This window comes from Mesoplodon densirostris, chromosome 5, assembly GCF_025265405.1.
Source record: "Mesoplodon densirostris isolate mMesDen1 chromosome 5, mMesDen1 primary haplotype, whole genome shotgun sequence".
NCBI classification, from domain to species: Eukaryota; Metazoa; Chordata; class Mammalia; order Artiodactyla; family Ziphiidae; genus Mesoplodon; species Mesoplodon densirostris.
Genome location: NC_082665.1, coordinates 10,554,293 through 10,574,027, shown reverse-complemented (window position 1 = coordinate 10,574,027; position 19,735 = coordinate 10,554,293). Strand labels below are relative to the sequence as shown.

Here is a 19,735-nt window from a genome sequence, read left to right as displayed (position 1 = left end):
TTAACTGGACTTCTGTAGTCCCGTTAGGCACAGAGTGAAGCCATCAAGGTGGCGGCAGGGAAAGCTTTCAGTGTTTGGGGACCCGAGGCCCTGAGGCCGGTCAGTGGGTCAGTTTGGGCAAGAGGCTGTGAGCAGGGGTGGGAAGATAAGACGGGCTAGCAAGATAAAGAGTGAACTTGGAGGGGCCTCCCTGGTGGCGCAAGTGGTTGAGAGTCCGCCTGCCGATGCAGGGGATACGGGTTCGTGCCCCGGTCTGGGAGGATCCCATATGCCGCGGAGCGGCTGGGCCCGTGAGCCATGGCCGCTGAGCCTGCGCGTCCGGAGCCTGTGCGTCCGGAGCCTGTGCTCCGCAACGGGGGAGGCCACAGCAGTGGGAGGCCCGCATACCGCAAAAAAAAAAAAAAAAAAAAAAAAAAAAGAGTGAACTTGGAAGGATGGATTTGAAAAGTGCTGGAACGCAGAGGAACCTAGGGACGCTTCTGGGGAAGGAGGCGACACTGGGACACCTGAACACGGCGGGGAGATGGCAGGGAGGTGGGGGGATGGCCTTAGGAGGAAGCAGTGGACAAACAGCCTAGTCCAACTTTGGGGTTCAAGTCTGTAATTAAACACGTGAACCCAGGTTCAGGCATTTGAGTGACAGGCCCGGGTGAGCTGTGTCAGGAGCTGAATGATGGCCAGGAAGGCAGGAGAGAGTTTGGCTTGGACGGGGCAGGGATAGCAAAAGGGAAGGGTGGCTCTCTAGTGAACGGAAGCTGTAGAAGGTGATGAACGGGGGCAGAAGATTAAGAAGGTAGAGACTTGCCGATTTCCTCTTTGTCGCAAAAGTGGAGAGAAAGGCCCCAGGGAGGGGTCGGTGTACTGTCACCCCGGTAGGCCCAGCTGGGCTCCCTCCCCCAGGCTCCCAGCCCGGCTCTGGGAAGCGGAGAAAGGGCAAATCACGAAAGCAAGAAGCAAAAGTACCGAGACTTGGTGCTTTGGGAGGAAATTTGGGGCAGGAGATTTTGAAATTGGGATTAAAACCTGCAAATCCTGAGAGCAGGGAACATGCTTCCTCTATGACTCCCCTTGAGCCCTTTCCCTGGAGATCCGGGCCAGGGTCGTGGGGTCTGGAGACGTGGGAGAGAGCGTTCCTGCCTGCCTGGAACTTCTAGGAGAACTTGTCATCCTCGGAAAACTGTGATTCCAGATGGGGAGGAGAGGGGGCAGGTCGGTGGGGAGCTGTGTGGACCGTCTGAGCGGCTTCTCTCTGGTGGGTTTTGAGGTTTCGATGGTCGCGCAGCACAGAGGGAAACCTTAGGTGCTCGCTCCTGGGAGCCCATGAGGGTTGGAGAAGCAGCAAACCTTCACCCTATCCAATAACAACGGACAACGTATGGGGAGGGGAGAAGGCAAAGTGAGAGGTCCCGATAGACGGGTCCAGGAGTAGAGAAGGGGGTCCGTTTGGTCCTTGGTGGGGACGAAGATGTCCTGAAGGAGATGGGGCGGGATTGGGGAGGTGGAGGGGGTGAGGGGCAGGGGCTTTCTGGGTGGGCCACTGGCATGGCCCAAAGCAGGTGGGCAGGGCTGGCCACAGGTGCTCAGAGCCCAGAAGAAAAGGCAGGTAAAAAGACAGCTGCTCACAGCGTCGGGGCCCCAGCTTCCCTTCAGCTCGTCTGCTTGTCTTTCGGTCATTTCAGAGCACGGCGGGCTCAGGGAGGAACATCTCATGACCCAGAGAAGGCCTCGCCTGGAGGGGAAGCTAGGAAGTCAGTGGCGAAGGTGCTCTTTTACTTCTGGACCAGGCCCCCTGTGGCCATGAGACATGGTAACATCTGCTTCCTCCGCCACGTTCCTCCACAGGTGACATGCTTAGACAGGATGGGTTTTAGGAGGAGCCTGAGGGGAGGCTGCCCATGCGATCCCGGCCTCCCTGAAGGCCAAGGTCTCAGCAGTGATGCCATCTCCCACTGCAGAGGGTCCAAACCCAGGTTGCAGGGGAGCCAGACAGCCCCAGATTTTCTGTCACCCATTGCTGTTTACATGCCTCACTCTGCTGCCCCTGAAAAGTTGTCCTTTGGTCCCTCTGGGGACATCGGCTGATACACATATAGATACCAGTTAAAAGTGATTTATGCTAAGAAAATGGCCGGGGCACACACTTCCCCTCGGGTAAGTCCTAGGTCTCAGATCTGCCCTGCTGTATCTCCGAGGCTGAGGTGACGAGACGGCAGTGGCCCTTAGTGCTGACACAGTAGTTTGCAGGTTAGGAGGATGGGGCTGCCTGCTTCTTGTGGGCGAACCCGGCGAACAGAGGGACCACTGGTGCCCAAATGCCTCCCAGCTCAGGTAAGAGCCTTGCTTACTGAGAAGGAGGCTGGGAGGTGTTGGCCACCGGAGCCCCCAAGACACAACAGCTCCACAGGAGAGCAATCACGAGGTGCTCCTGCATGGGCTCCCCACTGGGCGGGCTTGCAGGAGGGGGTGGATTTTATAACTCTGGGAAACTCCTTTCTGGGCCGTTCTCCTATGGACCTCCACATCATGCATTCCTATGAAAAGAAAGTCATTTCAGGATGGCTTTGACCAACTAATGAGCTCTCAGAGCTGCTGGCCTTGAGGGGTGCCAACCTGGACTCAGAAGAGGTCCTGCCCAGTGGTCGCCTCGAGTCAGGGTCTCGGGAGAACTGGATTTGCAAAGGGTTCGCAGACTTAGTGCTGGTGGCTGGCTCTGTCCTGTCTGTTGACGACAAGGGACAGGAGGGCTGAACTGGGAGAGAACCGTTTGCTGTTTTGTCAGTGGATAAGGACGGAGCTAAAGACAAAGTCCCCTCCTGCTTTCTGCTCCAGTCACTGACACGTCAGCAATGGAAGGGAAAACCAGGAAGAGGAGACCCCATCGGTGTGGGAAGAGTTCAAGTGTCAGCCCCGGTTGCGGGAGCCGTACACCTAGCCCTAGGCACCCGGCTTCCCACTGCCTTGCTCAACCCGCCCGATGACTGAATTCATTCTCCAGCAGCCCCGAGCTCCTTGTTTTGCAGTAGGAAATTCTCTTTCATAAGAGGGCTACTGTTGGTATTGTTTATTTGTTTTTTTTAATTTCCAAAAATAAGGAAAGATTTATAAGATGGGGGGGAGGGGAGGAGGGAGGAGAGGGCAAGGGAGGCAGTGACCCCAGCATGTCCCAGCCCCAGCATGTCCCAGGTTTGCCTCGGCTTCTCCGGGGCCCCCAGACACCGCCCCCGCTTCCCCCCGTTCTGAATGTGAAAAGTAAGCAGCATGAGCTGCCTGGGCTGGAGATGCGTCTAACAAGGCCCTCATTGTCTCAGACAGGTGTGAGATTGGACTTGATTCGGGGCCAACACCTCCAGTCCCGGAGCCAGGTCTGTGAGCCGAAAACATGCACCAACCCTCCAGTAATACCACCGCAGCCAGCCAGAGTCTCAACAATTTAAGGCTTAACACACACAGCATAAATCAGAGGAGGATGGACCAGCCGACCAGCAGTTTCTTGGGTGAATGCCTGCAGACTGTCTGCAGATCAGACCCTGCCTGTTTGGGTTATTTGAGACTTTTTTTTTTTTTTGGTAATATAAAGATGAGAAACTGGGTGGAGCGGCGTGCAGAGGCATACTGGTGTTTGCCCTATCTTGTTCCAACGGCCCCTTTTTCTCCCTAAGTGCTGTTTTGCAGGGACTGCTCGGGAAGCTTCGCTTTGCTCTATCCAGATACTAAGAATGTGTTCAAGCTGGGCAGGACGGGCAGGGGGAAGCGGAGCCCTCCAATACGGGTGCTGTCTGTGTGGCCTTCAGTAAGTCACTTAACCTCTCTGGGCTTCCAACTTCTCCATCTAATGAGGTGGCTGGCCATCTCATTCTGGCCTATCTCTAATGCACTCATCTCCAGTGGTCAGAAGTTCAGAGTCATTGTAAGAACTGCCTAACTCAGAGGAAATCATCACCCTTGGGAGAAAATGTACAACTCCACTGAATGCTCTGTTTCTGAGTGGATCAGTTTCTGGGAGCAAGAAAAGGCCCGGCATTGGCCTTCTCCTCTTATCTGTTCCTTAGGCATGTGTGATCCTCAAAACCCGGAGCTCCAGGCCTCGGGGCAGGTGGTCAGGATGCTCCGACAGCCCAGCGCCGCCCGTGTCTCCTGTTGACCCTGAATTAAGTTTCATTTAGGGCAGGCCAGTACGGAGTCATGGGATCTGAGCCAAGGAAGGGAGCCCGGAAGCCACCCGTCAGTGCAGCACCTGAGGGAGAAAGGCATCTGGTCTCCGCTCGTGGGATTCCTGCCACAGTCCTGGGTGGCTCTGGCCCCGGGCATTTGTGCCCTTGACCCTGAGTTCACCAGCAAGGGCGTGGCCACCGCAGGGATGCTGGGGTCTGGCCAGGCGCCCTGGCTGTCACTGCCCTGCACCGTTCAGGGAGTGAATGACATGGACTTGGCAGCATCCTGACCTGGGACAAGGGGGACTGTCACTCAGCCCCAGGCCCCGACACCCTGCGCCTCGCTCCGGCAGCTGCGGCCGCGGCCCTGGCCCGTCTCACCCCACACCTGTTTCCTGGCCTGCTTCTGCCCGATGGCCTAGGCTGCAAGCAGGCTTGCGAGGCCTGGGCCTGGGGGCGGAATCAGCACGGGAGGCATTTACTTGAGATCACACAGGAGGGTGAAGCAGTTCAAAGAACCCCTTTTGTAGATGGTTCGTTCAAAATGCCTTAGAGGCTGACCTGCCACATCCTCTGAATGTGTCTGATTCATGCAAGTAAGGGGACAGGGCAGGGGTCACCCCTGGCTGCTGCCCACGTGGGCCCTATGGACAGGGAGTGTCCTGTCAGCCTCCCTGCTGCCGTCTTCCCCCGCCCCACCCCGGAGTAGGTTGGGGACGCTTGGCGGGGCTGAGAAGGACAGAGGGTGGCCTTGGGACAGGTGTGCTACCCTTGCCTTTAAAAAAAAATCCCTACCGCTTCAGTATGAAATTCAACATTGAAAGGATGGAGACGCAAGCACGTGATACCAAATCGAAGCATGGGGATCCACCATCTCGTCGAGAAAGATAGGGAGAGGCAAAGCCGGAGTAAACGTCCTAATGCGCCTTCTGTACTCACAGCAGAGCCCACATTCTGTGCCCCGCCCCAGGCAGAGAGCAGGCCAGTAGGACGGGCACTGGACCAGGAGCCCCAGGACTTGGGAGTTCAGGGCCTCCTCCAAGTGGGCTAATCACTGATGCTCCCTGGGCCTCAGCGCCTCGTGAGTGAAATAAAGGGCTTCTAGAAAGATTTAAGGTCCCTTTCAACTATAAGAGTTTTCCATTTGCATTTGACCCTGTGGAGAAGTGGGTATGTGCTCTCCTGTTAACTTACCCAAGCAAACTGAACTTGAACAAAGACGACACTAAGACCACCCTGCCCTTGTCTGCCCCAGGGCTATCATGGCTCCTGGAAGTAAGGGGACACGGAAGGTCATTACCACAGAGCAGCTGTGTGGCTCATAGGAGAGGACGGAAGTGCAACTCCCCGGTGAAGCACCAACGCCACCAACAAGAGCACAACGATAGCAATAATAGTAAAAAGCATCACACTGACCACTTACTGAGTGATTAAAGTGTACCGGGCTCTACGTAAATTCTTGACATAAGTGTATCTCAATCCCTGTGGTGAGTTCGTGAGGCAGTGAGGGTAAATACCACACGCCAGGCATCCAGTGCTTTGTGCACGTGAACCCATTTCACCCTCGCAACTCTCCCGTGAGCTGGGTACCATCATCACCGTGCCTGCTTTACAGATGCGGAACAGCGGTGCAGAGGGCTAAAGTAAGTCTTGCAAGGTCACCTAATTGGGAAGTGGCCAGCCAGGGATTTGAATTCCCATTATTTATATCCACATAGATCTTAGCGTTAATCTGCGGATCCAGATTCTGCTTTCCTCATGTACTGCATTCTGGGGGTTCCCATGTTTTTTCTGATTCCCTTATGATGATAAGGTGGGAGGAACAGCTCCATCCCGACGGATGGGATGGATGGACAGAAGAACTGGCATTCCGCTTTGACTTCTGCAGGCCACTGAGCGCTCCCGTGAACGACCAGGGAGAAAGTTTGAAAAGTAAGAGAAATTCCTTATAGACTCTCTAAGGCGTCTCCGCCCACAGCCCTCCCCACAAGGCGTGAAAGTATCCAATGAGGAAATCGGGAAGAGATTCAGGAATAAGAATAACAAGACTTCCTCTCCCTTCCACCTGAACTGGCCATCCGTAATTTTGCACTAATTCAATTTTAAAGTCATGCCTTGTAATTTGTGGAAAATCATATTAAACAGAGCCACGTCTGGGCAACGGCTTCTCCCATTTAGCAACACATGGTGGCTCAGAAAGCCCAATCACACAGCAAAAATATTACCAAAAAAAGAAAGGGGGGCCTCTTAATCAGGGGGCGGAGTGGGAAGCTCTGGGACATCTCTACGGGCTTCCTGAGAATGTTAGGCGTTAATCCGTGAGAGCCGCAGAATTACAGCCTATTAGAGTCAGGGCCACCTTGTTAATGACTTCCATGATCGGTGAGGGCCTGGGACTCACGTGCCTGCCAGCACCTGAGTGAGCACAGCAGGCAGGACCCTCAGGACCATGCCACGCACCTCGTGGGTGGCTAGTGGTGGGGATTAAATGAACCGACAGTATCAGTCATTCCAGAAATGTGAGCCGTAATTATTTTGTTACTGCCTTTAGTAAACGTGAGAACCAGGCAATGTCCTCGTCATTCTGCGGTGGCCCCGGCTCCAATAACAACCCAGGTATAGACCCGATCACAGACACACGCTGCAGTTTTAAACCTGGGAGGGGAAAGATCTGCACGTTTCAAAAGCTTCTGCATTCATCCCGAAGATCCCAGCCCCGTTGGATGACCAAGAGAAGCACAGCTTAAAACTCAGGCAACGATGGTTGTTCCACAGAGCAGGCAATTTACAACAAAGTACGGATGAAGATGGACAGACCCTGAGAGGAACAATCCAAATAAACTACTTAATGGGCAGAAATGCCAAGTCGAGCCCTTGAGCTTGTGCTGACTTTTACAGATATTTTAATAATTTGATTGTTATATAATTTGCCATCTGATATGGACAGAGAGATGCACTAACGGAGCATGCATGAGTGGCCGCCCCAGTGAGATAACCCCAGGAGACGTAATAAGACAATCATGTTCTCTTCCTTGTATGAGCTACAACTCCAAGAAGCGCAATCACTAGTCCGATTATTCCTTCCTCCCTTTTTAACTCGAGATGTTCTGTTGAAACCTCCCAAGCAAGTATATGTGTGTAGCCCTTCCCAAGATGCATAGCATAAGTGCTCTCCCGGTCTTGATCTGGTCTTGGGATGACCAGGCTGAGCACATAAAGCTGTAGGGCACAGAGGACTTCTTCTGCAGCAGGAACCAGCAAGTTACGGATCTGGGAGACTTCACTGCCCCAGATGGGTGAGCTGCTGACACCCAGAGTAGTCCTGACTCACCTGGGCCCCTCAGAGACCTTCCTCACACGCCTCCCCTAGGGACGCTCTGCTCTTACGACACCTGGGTGGTCACACCCAGACGCCAAGGCAGAAGGACCACAGCTCATCCTCCTTCATGCTCCCAGAAGGACCCAGATCTTGTTAGCCAGCCTTGAGAGCATCGACTTATGGAGGCTCAGATCCAGTGACACTGGGTGGAAGGACCAGTGGTGTGCAGAAAGAAGCCCTATTTCAGTCCGTGGTGGTGAGTGTTTTAATGCTCAGGTTTCCCGAGCTGTTAAGTGACCTGAGATGCACCGATCAGAGTCCCCCACTACCTCCTCCGCCCTCTTGTTCAGGCTTCCTCCAGGTGGGAAAGCAGGGGGTCCCATCTGAAGAAGGAGAATCAACTTTACAAAAGGGACAGTTAACTCTTGCTACTGATTGCAATTGGAGGATGTTTTGACAACCTTGAAAGGATACTTGGAATGTTCTTATCCCCAAACCTGACCCTTAGGTGGTATGACATCATGGTGGGCCCTTGAGCCTGAGTCTGGAGGAAAGCACTATCTTTTCTGCCCAATGGTTCTGTCTCCTACCCATGGCTCATTCGGGGGCGTGGTGCCATGGTTCTGTTTTCCCTTGAAACATGCTCATTTCTTTTAAATAATAAATGTTATATTCCATGCCATTTGGGAGAGCCTGAATTAGCCAACACTCAATCTGAAGACTTTCCATAGCTTGATAATCAAAAATCAACTGGATAAGAAGTAGTACATTCCTTTTTTCCTCCCCCCATCAATTGTCAGGAGTGCCCAAAGAAAGAGAAAATAAACATGATTGGCCAATGTTTGGTTTTAGGGTGCGTTCTATACTGTTTTTTAAAAAATTATTATTATTTTGTCTTATTTACTGTGGCTGGTAACTGAATCTCTAGTATCAAAACATCAAATGTTCTGCCAGAAGGAGATTATGGAAGAAAAGTCTATGCTAGGAAACTGGGTTTGTCAGTGAAGATTTTATTTACAGGAGTTTTGCAATCCGGATCTTTAATCTTCATAACAATTGAGCTGTTCTAGGGCTTTGAAAGCAATTGTTCAATAATAAGAAGGCTCCTGTAGGGCTCCGTAGAGAATGGACTTGAGGACACGGGGAGGGGGAAGGGTAAGCTGGGACAAAGTGAGAGAGTGGCATGGACATATATACACTACCAAACGTAAAATAGATAGCTAGTGGGAAGCAGCCACATAGCACAGGGAGATCAGCTCAGTGCTTTGTGACCACCTAGAGGGGTGGGATAGGGAGGGTGGGAGGGAGAGACGCAAGAGGGAGGAGATATGGGGATATATGTATATGTATAGCTGATTCACTTTGGTATAAAGCAGAAACTAACACACCACTGTAAAGCAATTGTATTCCAATAAAGATGTTAAAAAAAAAAAAAAAGGAAAGCTCATGTAGGGCTAAAGCTTTGCAAGTAAAATGTGAAAATATAATACAAATATACACTGAGGTGGCTCTGAACAGTTGATAACCCCCCTGCCTCCCTACATTTTCCCCCTAAAAGTCAGGCTGCAGTTCTCCGAGGGTCAGAGGGAAGTAAGGGAAGATAGACGTAATTACAGTTCCTCAGCATTATTTAAATCATACGTGTTGAATTTTAAAGAGCACTAAAATAACCGAATTACAGTGGGCCTGCATTTCTGTTTCATGATGTGAGGAAAAATAATGCAAATGAGGAAAACCAGCTCCGTTTGGAGAACTACAACTGACAAGAAAACACAACGGGTCGTTTTCTCACCAGAGACTTTTTTTTCCCTTATCAGCGTATATTGTTTGCCCCTCTCTTGGTACAAACTTTTGGTAAACTTTGATACTACTTCACGGCCACAGTCAAAGTTTTGTTTTTAAATATCCAAATGTGAAAGGCTATCTTCGGGTGATTTTTAAATGTGGGATTATGAGATACGCAAAGTGAATCACCAGCCTTTCGCAATGGGTTTCTGGTCAACAGCGCCTGGCAATAAAGCCATTTTTAACAAGGCAGCTTGTTCAAAACAACAGTGATATGCTGAGCTCCAGGCGACCACATTCTTGAGTCCCTCCCAACTGGCTGGCTGTGGTCCCCGTGTCATCTTCTGTCCCCGTTCTTACTCCCAGTTGCGATGCCATGAGCTTTTGGGGGCCAGGGCCAGAGGCACCCAGGCCTCCTGCTTTTCATGGCTCCCATGACACAGGGGAGAATCCCTTTTCTCTATCACTGCTGGGCCCTCTGATTCCATCAACATAGGGGTCTAGAAAATGTTAAGAAATATCTGATCTCATGTAGAAAAAAAAACCATACATTCTCGTGGCTGGAAAATAAAAGTACCATGATACTGAGTTCCAGTAAATGATGGCCTGAAGTGAGAGTAGCTGGAAGATGTGCTTGATTATGCGTGGCATAAGACACTGGATTCACAGTTTCCTGCCCATCATATCTGTTCTGGGGGAGTGGACAAGGGAAAGTGATCTCAGGACTCACCTGACGCCCTGTATCCTTTCCACCTTGGTGTCATGGGTAGAATGGTGGCCCTGCCAAGCTACGTCCATGTTCTGACCCACGGAACTGTGAACGTGACCTGATTTGGAAAAAGGGTCTTGGCGGATGTAATTAAGTGAAGGATCTCAAGATGAGATCATCTGGGTTATCTAGAGGGCGCCTAATTCCAATCACAAGTGTCTTTAGAGACAGAGGGGGAGGTGACACAGAGAAAGAGGCCATGTGAAGATGGAGGCGAAGATTGGAGTGATGCAGCCACAAGCCAAGGGACACTAGGAGCCACCAGAGGTTGCAAGAGACAAGAAAGGATCCTCCCCTGGGAACTTCAAAGGGAGTATGGCACCTTGATTTTGGATCCCGGCCTCCAGAACTGGAAGAGGATAAATGTCTATTGTTTTAAGCCACCAAGTTTGTGGCAATTTGTTACAGCAATCACAGGAAACTAATAGACATGGTGTGGTGCTGCTGATGGTAACAACCCACAGTTACTAAGTGTTACCCATGGGTTGGCTCTCATGCCCACTGCTTCACCTTTCACAGTGGTTCTAGGATCTCCAAGTATAATTATTACTCCCATTCTGCAGATAGGCAAACTGAGGCTTTAAGAGGTTAAGTAACTTGCCAAAAGTCCTACAGTAATACGTGGTGGAGGCCAGTTTGGGGCCAAGGTGGTCCGCCTGTTGAGCCCTCATGCTTAGCCACCAGACTCTGCTATCTTTCTTGGACGAGAGATTTTCAGCTTAACCTTCCTGCCGTTGTACCACTGATAACAAATAAGTGCTCCAACTACAGCTTTGTTAAAAACTTATTCTTTTGAACAAAGCCTTTGTGCATTTGTGAGTGTGCGTGTGAGTGTGTGTGTGTGTTTCTATTATCATTAGGTGTTGATAATAACTACTGAGTGTGTGCTGGCCCATAGATCAAAAGAAGAAGGGAACGTTTCAGAAGGTATCCAATCCACAGAAGGAATCTTTTATCATCAGGATCAAGCCCTAAAATGAACCCGTCATTCTTCTAGTTAGGAAAGATGTCCACAGGCATTAACAACATGCTCCGGAAAGCATGGTCTGATCACCTTGAACGACATCCATGAAAACACTTGGTCTGAAAACGCAGTCCCACTAAAAGGTGGTTTCTGATTTCTAGGGTGCTGACAGCTCACCAGGTTGGCGGCTCCTTTGAAGGGCTGCTTTATTAAGTACTTAGCTGAGAGGTGCTTGTAAATACATCACAGGCATCGGAGCAGCGCTGTTCAAGGGAGTTCTGTGTTGGTGACCGTGCCGTCCATAAATAGAGCGCGGAGGAAACGTAAGGCTGGTCGCCACTCTGACCACCTCTCCGTAAGTCACTCCAGGCAGCGGATGGAAAGCAAGGGCAGCTGACACGCTGCAGCCACATCAGACTCAACAAAGGCCACAGGCGGACTAGGAAGCCAAGGCCCGAGGGCCTTTTTTTTTTTCCTTTTTTTTTTTTTTTTTTTTTTTTTTTTGCGGTATGCGGGCCTCTCACTGTTGTGGCCTCCCCCGTTGCGGAGCACAGGCTCCGGACGCGCAGGCTCCGGACGCGCAGGCCCAGCGGCCATGGCTCACGGGCCCAGCCGCTCCGCGGCATATGGGATCCTCCCAGACCGGGGCACGAACCCGTATCCCCTGCATCGGCAGGCGGACTCTTAACAACTGCGCCACCAGGGAGGCCCCCGAGGGCCTTTTTTAAAGGAAAAAAATGAAGACTTAGCTTTCTCCCCATCCTTCATCCCCACTTTTTAAATGTCTACGATGCAACTGATTAGCAGGGGCCTTTCAAGCTTTCCTTAAACTTTGTCTATGTGGCATCAGCCCAGAAGACGGAAGACAGTAACTGAGTTCTCAGTTCCTCTAGTTCTAATAACTTGTAACCTCTCTGCCTGCTGGTGAGGAGGACGGGGGTTGCGGCTGCAGCGCCCACCAACCCGCTTACACCCCACGCGAAAGCTCTTCATTTTGAGTTTATCCCACTGGTTTTCCTCTCTTCCCCGCCCCCCTTCCTTCTTACATTTATTTATTTTTATTTATTCTTGGGAACACCCGATGCAGGCTTGTTTTCCGTGTAGGATTCTGATGCTGTAGACCTTGAAAGGCTCTCAAACTCTACTATACCTAGATAAGAGTTATTTTTAGATCACTCCCTTTTCATGTTCACAGCATGTCTTGTAAGCTGGTTTCTAGCACCCTGAATATTTTGCTTTGTGTAACCATGACCATTTGTAGATTTACGCAGAAGAATGTCCGGTGTTTGACTGACGGTAGCCTCTACCTCCAAGGTATTCCAACAGCTCCCGCCCCTGCCCTCCCACCCACTTTGTTTTTGAACTTCCAGAATTGCTAGAAGAGAGAGGAAGGAGAGAGAGAGAGACAGAGAAAGAGGAAAGGGAAGGGAAGAGACGTTGTGCATTTTGATATTTTACCCCTGAGGCTGGAAAGGGCATTTATCTCTCCTCCTACAGAAAAGTGAAAAGGTTCTTTTTTTGTTTTTTGCTTTCTTTCGTCAATCCAGCTGATAAAGACTGACATAAGTAACCTGGTACAGCTGAGCTTCAGTATCTCAAAAAGCTACACAGACAACAGGCACCAGAAAATGGTGTATCCAAAGTAACTTTAACTTGTAGGGTAACTCGCTAGCAAAACAAAATCATTTGGAATACTAAAATTCAGGAGGTGATTTAAGAGGTCAAGGCCCCTCCAGACATACAGAAGTCTTAGAGCAAGGCACCCACACTCCTGCAGGCTGATCAGATGTTGCCGGAGTTTGGAGGTTAAGAAGGCCTCGGTTCCAACGGACCCCACAAGCGAGACCCTTTCACGCAAGAAGGCCAGGCAGTTACCCCAATAAAGTAAACAGAGTGGCTGGGAAGCTCTCTCGTGGCCCACGCATCCTTCCTTCACTCATGCTTAGAGAGTCATTATTCTGAGTTCAGTTTTCTTTTCTCCCCATCTTTAAAAACAAATGTACACATCTCCAAGGGAGGGAATTTATTCAGATGCCCACCACGGAGTCCAGCCCTAGAGGTACTATTATCAACACCTAATGATAATAGAACACAGTCTTTACAGGCCTGCCGAGTGAGTAACCAGTCCAGCACTGCTCCTGTCTCCCCCTTGGTGATTGGGATTTTACTTGACACTGGTCAGCCCTGTGTCTAATTGATCCTTGATCCAAGAGTGAAAGCCGGGGAGAAACTGCCAGCCACCAGGACTGGCTTTGGAGCCAGAAAGGTCTGTGTTTGAGTCCAAGTCTTTCACTCCCAACCTTGGAGATCTGGGCAGTTGTTAACCTCTGAGGTTCAGTTTATCTGTCTATGAACCACACAACAGGATTGTCGGTATAACACAATGTACACAGAACGTCTGACTGGTTTCAAAATATGTCATAACTGTTCCAATTAAGGAGTTAAACCTCGTGCCTCGATGTTGACGGCAACACACACAAGAACAAAACTTGGCCTCTTAGTTTCTCTGGTTTTGACAGTTTTCTGCACCAGTAGATTTCACCCCGTCTCCATTTTCCCAGAAAGGAGGGAGTTATGTAGCTTAAATGTGGTTCATCATTTTTGGTAAATCAGGAGTCAAATTCTTAAAATGACTTGCTCGGGTTGCCTGAAGCCATCTCTAAGGGTAGGTATGGCTGAATCAGCAGCAGTGCCCTGTTGGTCTAGATTTTGCCCCGGTCCATCTTTGAAAAGGACATGTGTCAGTTTTCTTTCCCTTGACTGTAAAAGAATTCTAAAACTCGGCTATAGAAGTTCATGATGATGTCCTGACTTACTTAAACGTGTAGCCACGACAAAATGGCTTTCTGTTCAGTTTTAAAGACCTGGTAAAGTAGGAAGTTGAAATTAACCTCAGCCCTTTTATAGCTGAAACCTCAACAAATAAACAGTGGTTTGGTGGCATGGTAACCTGGCCCCCTTTTCCATCTGCACCCTGCTGCAGATCATTTGAGATGTCTATTTTGAGTGATTCTCAAGCACATCTCATTCTAGATAAATAGAGGCATTATTCTGTATCTGTGATTTTGTACTGAAGGAGTTAAAGGGCCAGGCATGACCCTCTGATGAAGTCCTAGCAAGACAGGGTGTATCAGCCTATCAACTCAGGATCTCTCCGAGCCCATAACTGTTGACAATTCTGCCGGGCTGAAAACATCCACACATTGGTACGGCACTGCTGTAAAACTGCTCTGACTACTTTTGGGATGTTTTTCTTCCAACGAGTGCTGCCATTTCAAAGCGAGCCATAAACACATGCTGAATTTTTATATAAAGCATCTTCTTAAATATAATATAGAAGCTCTAGCGCTAAGCTGGGAAAATAACCATTTTCCTGTCCATCAAGAACAAAATGAAGGTTCTGGCTGAAAGAGACTTTACTGTTATCCTTGTTAACTTTCTAGCTTCAGGGAAACTCCCAAGAGTCTATCAAAACAGGACGAAGGTACAAAAGCATTTTCTTATGGAAAAAAGAAAGAAAGAATAAGGAAAAGTAGATTTGCATGAAAATCTCCCAGATACTTATTTTTTTAAAGTTGTTCCTACAATTTTACAAGTGACACCCTGAACGGCAAATCATATTTTGGAAGGAAAGAACATCATGTAGTTAACACATTCTCTCGAGTAGCAACTAAGCCTCCAAAGCACTCCAAAAGCAAGTTATTATTACTTAGATGTTGCAGAAGTAAAAAGTTTTGAAAAGGAACAAGAAACGGGGTTAAACCTGATACTCTGCTAAGCGTACAGTATTCCAAAGAGCTGAGGAATGCCCGTCCATGGCAATGCCTCCGCCTGAGACATGCTGGCTGCTGAGGACAAGAATTCAACACTCCACCCTGCCGTTTTCTTTTTGGTAAAGAGAGTGTATCTGACCAGGAGGGAAATCAGATCTGATTCACGCTTCACCAAAACTGAAACCAAGCCGAATTCATGGTGACGATTTCCACTTGCCCCCATGTGGTTAAATTTTCCATTGCCTTCCAAAATGCTTACTATTTTTAGTTCCAATAGCAGTAGAAAAAGGCAGATCCCTTTAACAACCTAGTAGTAGAAATGGTCAGTTATGTCATGAGAGAATAAGAGAACAGAAGTCTCCTCTTAGATATTACAAATGGAATCCTGAAGATGACATAAATGAATGTAAATGGCCCTAAACACAAGATCCAGCCATCCCCTGGAGAATTTTATTCTATTTAGAAGAAAAGTGGCATTTTCCCCTCAAGCCCATCTCTCTCACTTAATGTGCCATTTCATCTAATTTCTTATACACACTTGCATTTTGGAATTAAAAAAAATCTATATGCATGTTTTGAAGATTTTTTATATGCATATTTTGAATAGGTATGCAATGATTAAGCACCAGGAAACCAATGGTTTCATGGGACCTCTTCTTAAATACACCTAAGATGAAACTGTAGATGAGAGGCAGCCCCCCAAAATCAAGCTGAGGTTTCTGTTGTCCACAAAAGGGCTACTCTACAGAGAGGCCACTTAACAGCTGTCTGCATAGCATCTTATGGGAGGAGTTCTCTGGGAATTTCCCCCGCAAATAAAAATAACTTCACCCAGAATCATGACTGTGAGAGTGAATGGCATGGCCATCGGGCTCTGAGGAAGAGGGTGGGCGTGTCTTTAAGAGCCCCACATGTGCTAACCCCAAAAGAAACCTACGGTCCCAGAAACCCTAAAGGACTTAGGATGCTTGCACATCTCACAATACAACTCAAACAGAGAAAACACCCGGGAAAGCTAATTTCTGCTGTCGCAGAAGGGCAAGGAGAACTCCCCTTGCTGGCCACCTGCCCTTTCCCTCAGATGTGTTGCTTATCTCTTCCTTTGAGTTAAACAAGCCTGACCCTCTGAGCAAGGAATCTTACTGTGACCCTACCATACACAGCTGTGTCCTGCACAGCACCGAGAAAACGACTGCCTTTCGGAAATTTGACATGGTATCACAGAGCAAATAATCATTGACGTCAGTGCTTTCTACAGTGTAAATGAACTCTTTGTATTATCTAATTTGGCCCAGTGGGTTTTATGCAATTATTGTATTTTACAGTGTTTTTGCAATTGCCAGCTAACCCCACGGTGGGAGGGGGAATAACCCGCCTTCTTTATTGATTGCAGATTTATGAATTGCAATGAATACCCTTGATGGGATGGCGTCCAGACACTCCTCCTATTTCTTTACATTTGCAAAAGAACGTATAGTAAATACAAACCCCTCAAGTAATCAGTAAGAACTTGAAACATCCTGACCTTCACCTGGCCTGATGTATGTGCATGTGTGTGTCTTCAAGCCAAGGAGGTAAGAAAATAACCTAGCCAAAGCTAATGCTTAAAAAATTCACGATCTGATCTACACAGTGATACATATCTGTCCATATCCTCTGTAGCAGTGCCTTTCAATCTGGGGATCTTGTTACCACGCAGATCAGACTCAGTGGGCCTGGGGCGGGCCGGAGACTCTGCTGTTAACAAGCTGCCAGGCTGCTGGTCCGGGGACCAGCCGTTTCTGAGTGTGGACGAGGAGCCACAACTGGCCTGGGTGGGTTCCGCCCAGGGGTGAGGCGGGAAGCGGGCTCCGTCCGTCCGGGTACTTACCCTGCATCTGACTCTGAGGCTGAGGGTTAAAGGCAGTGGAGGCCCGAGGGTTGGGTGTAGGGGCCGGATGGTGTGGGCTGACCCTCATGGCCGTGCGCCGCAGCTGCTCCAGTTCACTGAGCCGCTCGGAAAAGGACAAGCTCCCGGGCTTGGTCTGATCATCTAGTTTCTGACGATGTCCTATTGCGGGGAGGGGGGTGGGGAGGGGAGAGGGAGGCAAGAGATCAGAAAAGGTACCGTGGATTTGCTAAAACTCGGGCTTTTCTCGTCTTTCCCCTCCCTCTCCCCTCACCCTCAGCGTGGATCTGCTGGAGATCTGCGCATTTAGCTGCTCCCGGGGTCGGGGGGCATTCGGGGCCGCTGTCCCCACAGAAGACTGGGGCCCCTTCTGTCACACTGGCCGCTGGGCGCTCCCCCCAGACTGGGCCCCGGCACCCACCCCAACCCTCTGTGCCCATCTCCACTGGGCGGGACGCGGTGGGCACGTGGGGCTTGGTGGCAGTGGCGATGGCACGGAGAGAAAGGGCATTCGCTGTTGGCACTTGGCCAGGAAAGGAGCCCTGCCAGTGTCATAGGAACAGCTGCCCCAGCTGCACACCCAACCCCGGGCAGGTTTCAGAGGCAGCAATGTGGGCCCTGGAGCTTAGAGGCGCGCCCCTTCTAACAGGAAGCGAGGTGTGGCTGCAAGCCCACAGCCCTGGGAGGTCAGATTTCCTGTTAAGTGCAGGGCATGGGTGGCCCCTCTCCTCTGCTAGCAAGCTTTGCACGAGCATCCTTTCTTCCCTGAAGCCGACTTCCCCAGCTTCGGCCTTGTCCAGTCCAAGACTCCCAGCAGGCTGGGCCCACTGGAGCCCAGAGGGAGCCGCCAGCAGGTTGGCCGAGCTTCCCCAGGGGGCTCAGGGATCCAGGGTGGGGAGTTGAGCCCCTCAGCATCTGTAGAGACAGCAAGTGTCCTCGCCTTGCTCCTGGTCCAAATCACTGTCACCAGGATGCAGCGGGCAGAGGCCATTCACTCAAGAAGGGCCAGGGGGGTTGGGCCTTAATCCTTCATCAAAATGTCTTTACATCGGAGACTCAGGCTTGTCAAGCAGAGCTGAGGCTCCCAGGTACTGATGTAGCCACAGGGCGGGGGGGGGGGGGCTCGGTGGATTCATTCCTCTTTCAGAGAGGCTGCCCTCCTGTTCCTCCTCACTTTGAACCAGGCTGGTTCGAAGAAAGAGTCATTGACCAATTTCACAAAACCCTCGCCGGATTGTCAAGTGGCCTCAAACCAAGATTGGAGAAGCAGCCTCCTTGCTGCCACCCTCAAGTGCGCTTTCACACACCCGATCCAGTCCTCAGTGAGGAAGAGGATCCCTTGATTCCACGCCCCCCAGCCCAGCGTGGGAGTCGGGGTGGGAGACGTATATTTTAGCCCAGCTCCCGCTGGCTACGATTATAAAATTAAATTTTATAACTTGTATTATGGTTCCACATCTCTGTGGTTTGCCGTTTCTCCCTGCTGCCAGGCCCCATGGCACAGCTGACTGTCTCAAATTCCAGACCAGAAAAAGGACGCACTATATGGCAGTGATTTTATCATGAACAAGACCTGTCTGGCTCCGAGATGAGGAAAAATACTTAAGCATAATATTTGTGTAGTTCAAATGCAACGCTCCCTCTTTTCATGTGTCACCAAGGCAAATCTGGACTCTGATTCAGCCCCACAGCCCACAGTACTCGGTCTGAACACAGGCAGCCTGAGTCACGCGGGTCCAGCACACATGTGAGAGGCCTCTTACCCGCTGAGTATTTTAAGCACCGGCCTTGTGGGCGAAAAGCCACGGGGCCAGGCCCCGGAACAACCCCTGTCATCCCTTTCCCTCAGAAGTACAAAAACATCTTTTTCTAGAACATTCTATTTCAGTCCACCATGGACTCATCTGTGGTCTCTGGATGGAGCTTCCCTTGACTCCTCCTTCCTCTTATCTTTGTGATACATTCTTGGCTTCCTGATGGTCAGACTGAAAAATCTGAAGTTTTCTTGTAGAAGAGCAAACAATGCCAACTCAAAAGCCATCCCAGGCATAATAATTCAGCCCTTTAAATGCCTACCATGACCTGGTGTTAGGGGTCAAGCAGGGAAGAGGGCAGGACAAATGATTCGAAAGTTCTACCTCCTCAGAAAAAATGCCGGTTGGCAAAGTTATGGTGCAGAGGCTTCTAGCAAGTTTTGTACCCATTTCAAAACTTCACGTTCCTTGGGCACCCACTGGCATTTTTGAGGAACATCATGTCAAGGACAGTGGGTGATCCAGGTGAATGATGTGTACCAGATCATTCTGAACACATGGCATTAGGCGTTTTGGAGTCTCTGGCCAGCCTTTGAAGAGAGGCTTTCAATTGTGTCTGCCTCAGTCACCAATCTTGGGTGCCATCACGTGCCACCAAGAAACCAAACGGGAATAAGTCATTTCAGGTAAGCCACTACTGCGGCCAGGAAAAACGTGAGATTACTTTTTTTATGAGACCCCTCTCATTACCCTATGCTTAAAAAAAAAATAAAAAAGTTTTCAACATGTGAGCAATTTCTGCACCAGCTGACACCTGCCAAAATCGTAGTCATTTACAGAGATTAACTGATGACTGTCTGCTTTAGTAGGAATGTTTGGGCATAGCTCTCAGAGAAAACAATTCTTCACTCTAAGCTATTTCTTAAGCCCTGAGAGTTGCAGGGCTGAGTTTAATGCTGGAGGAGGGGATGAGAGTTCATCTCACACCCTCCCCATGCGTGATCCACAGAGTAAGTAAGAGCGTTACTACCCTCCCAAGGAACCCTGAGCCCCCTCCTCACTACTAGTGCTAGAGAGCTGTAACACCAAGGCATGGGGGAAATAAAAAGCATTATCATATTAAAGTTGTGGTTCTGATGTATTTATAAGCTAGATCAAAGGAAGACCTAATTCTTCTTTTCTGAAACCATCAGATTTCGTGTGCCAAAGAGCAATATTTTGCGTGAAACATAGAAGCTTCTGATATAAACTTTCAAGCTGGGGGAAATGAATGCTTTATGTCTCCAGTTTCCTGTATCTGTGTGCAATTAAAATGTCAATTTGCCCCCTGAA

At 49.7% G+C, this 19,735-nt stretch overlaps 1 protein-coding gene across 3 annotated transcripts in view; it reads right to left on the bottom strand.

Moving 5' to 3' along the window:
* Nucleotides 1-19,735, bottom strand: part of RUNX1 (RUNX family transcription factor 1) — a 244,883-nt gene that overhangs the window by 23,022 nt on the left and 202,126 nt on the right. For 2 of the 3 annotated variants that reach the window (XM_060098511.1, XM_060098512.1), the window contains one exon: nt 16,632-16,811. The exons of the other annotated variant lie outside the window; for it this stretch is intronic. In XM_060098511.1, the coding sequence (XP_059954494.1) occupies nt 16,632-16,811 (180 nt within the window). The remainder of the gene's footprint in view (nt 1-16,631; nt 16,812-19,735) is intronic. 3 annotated transcript variants of the gene reach the window in all.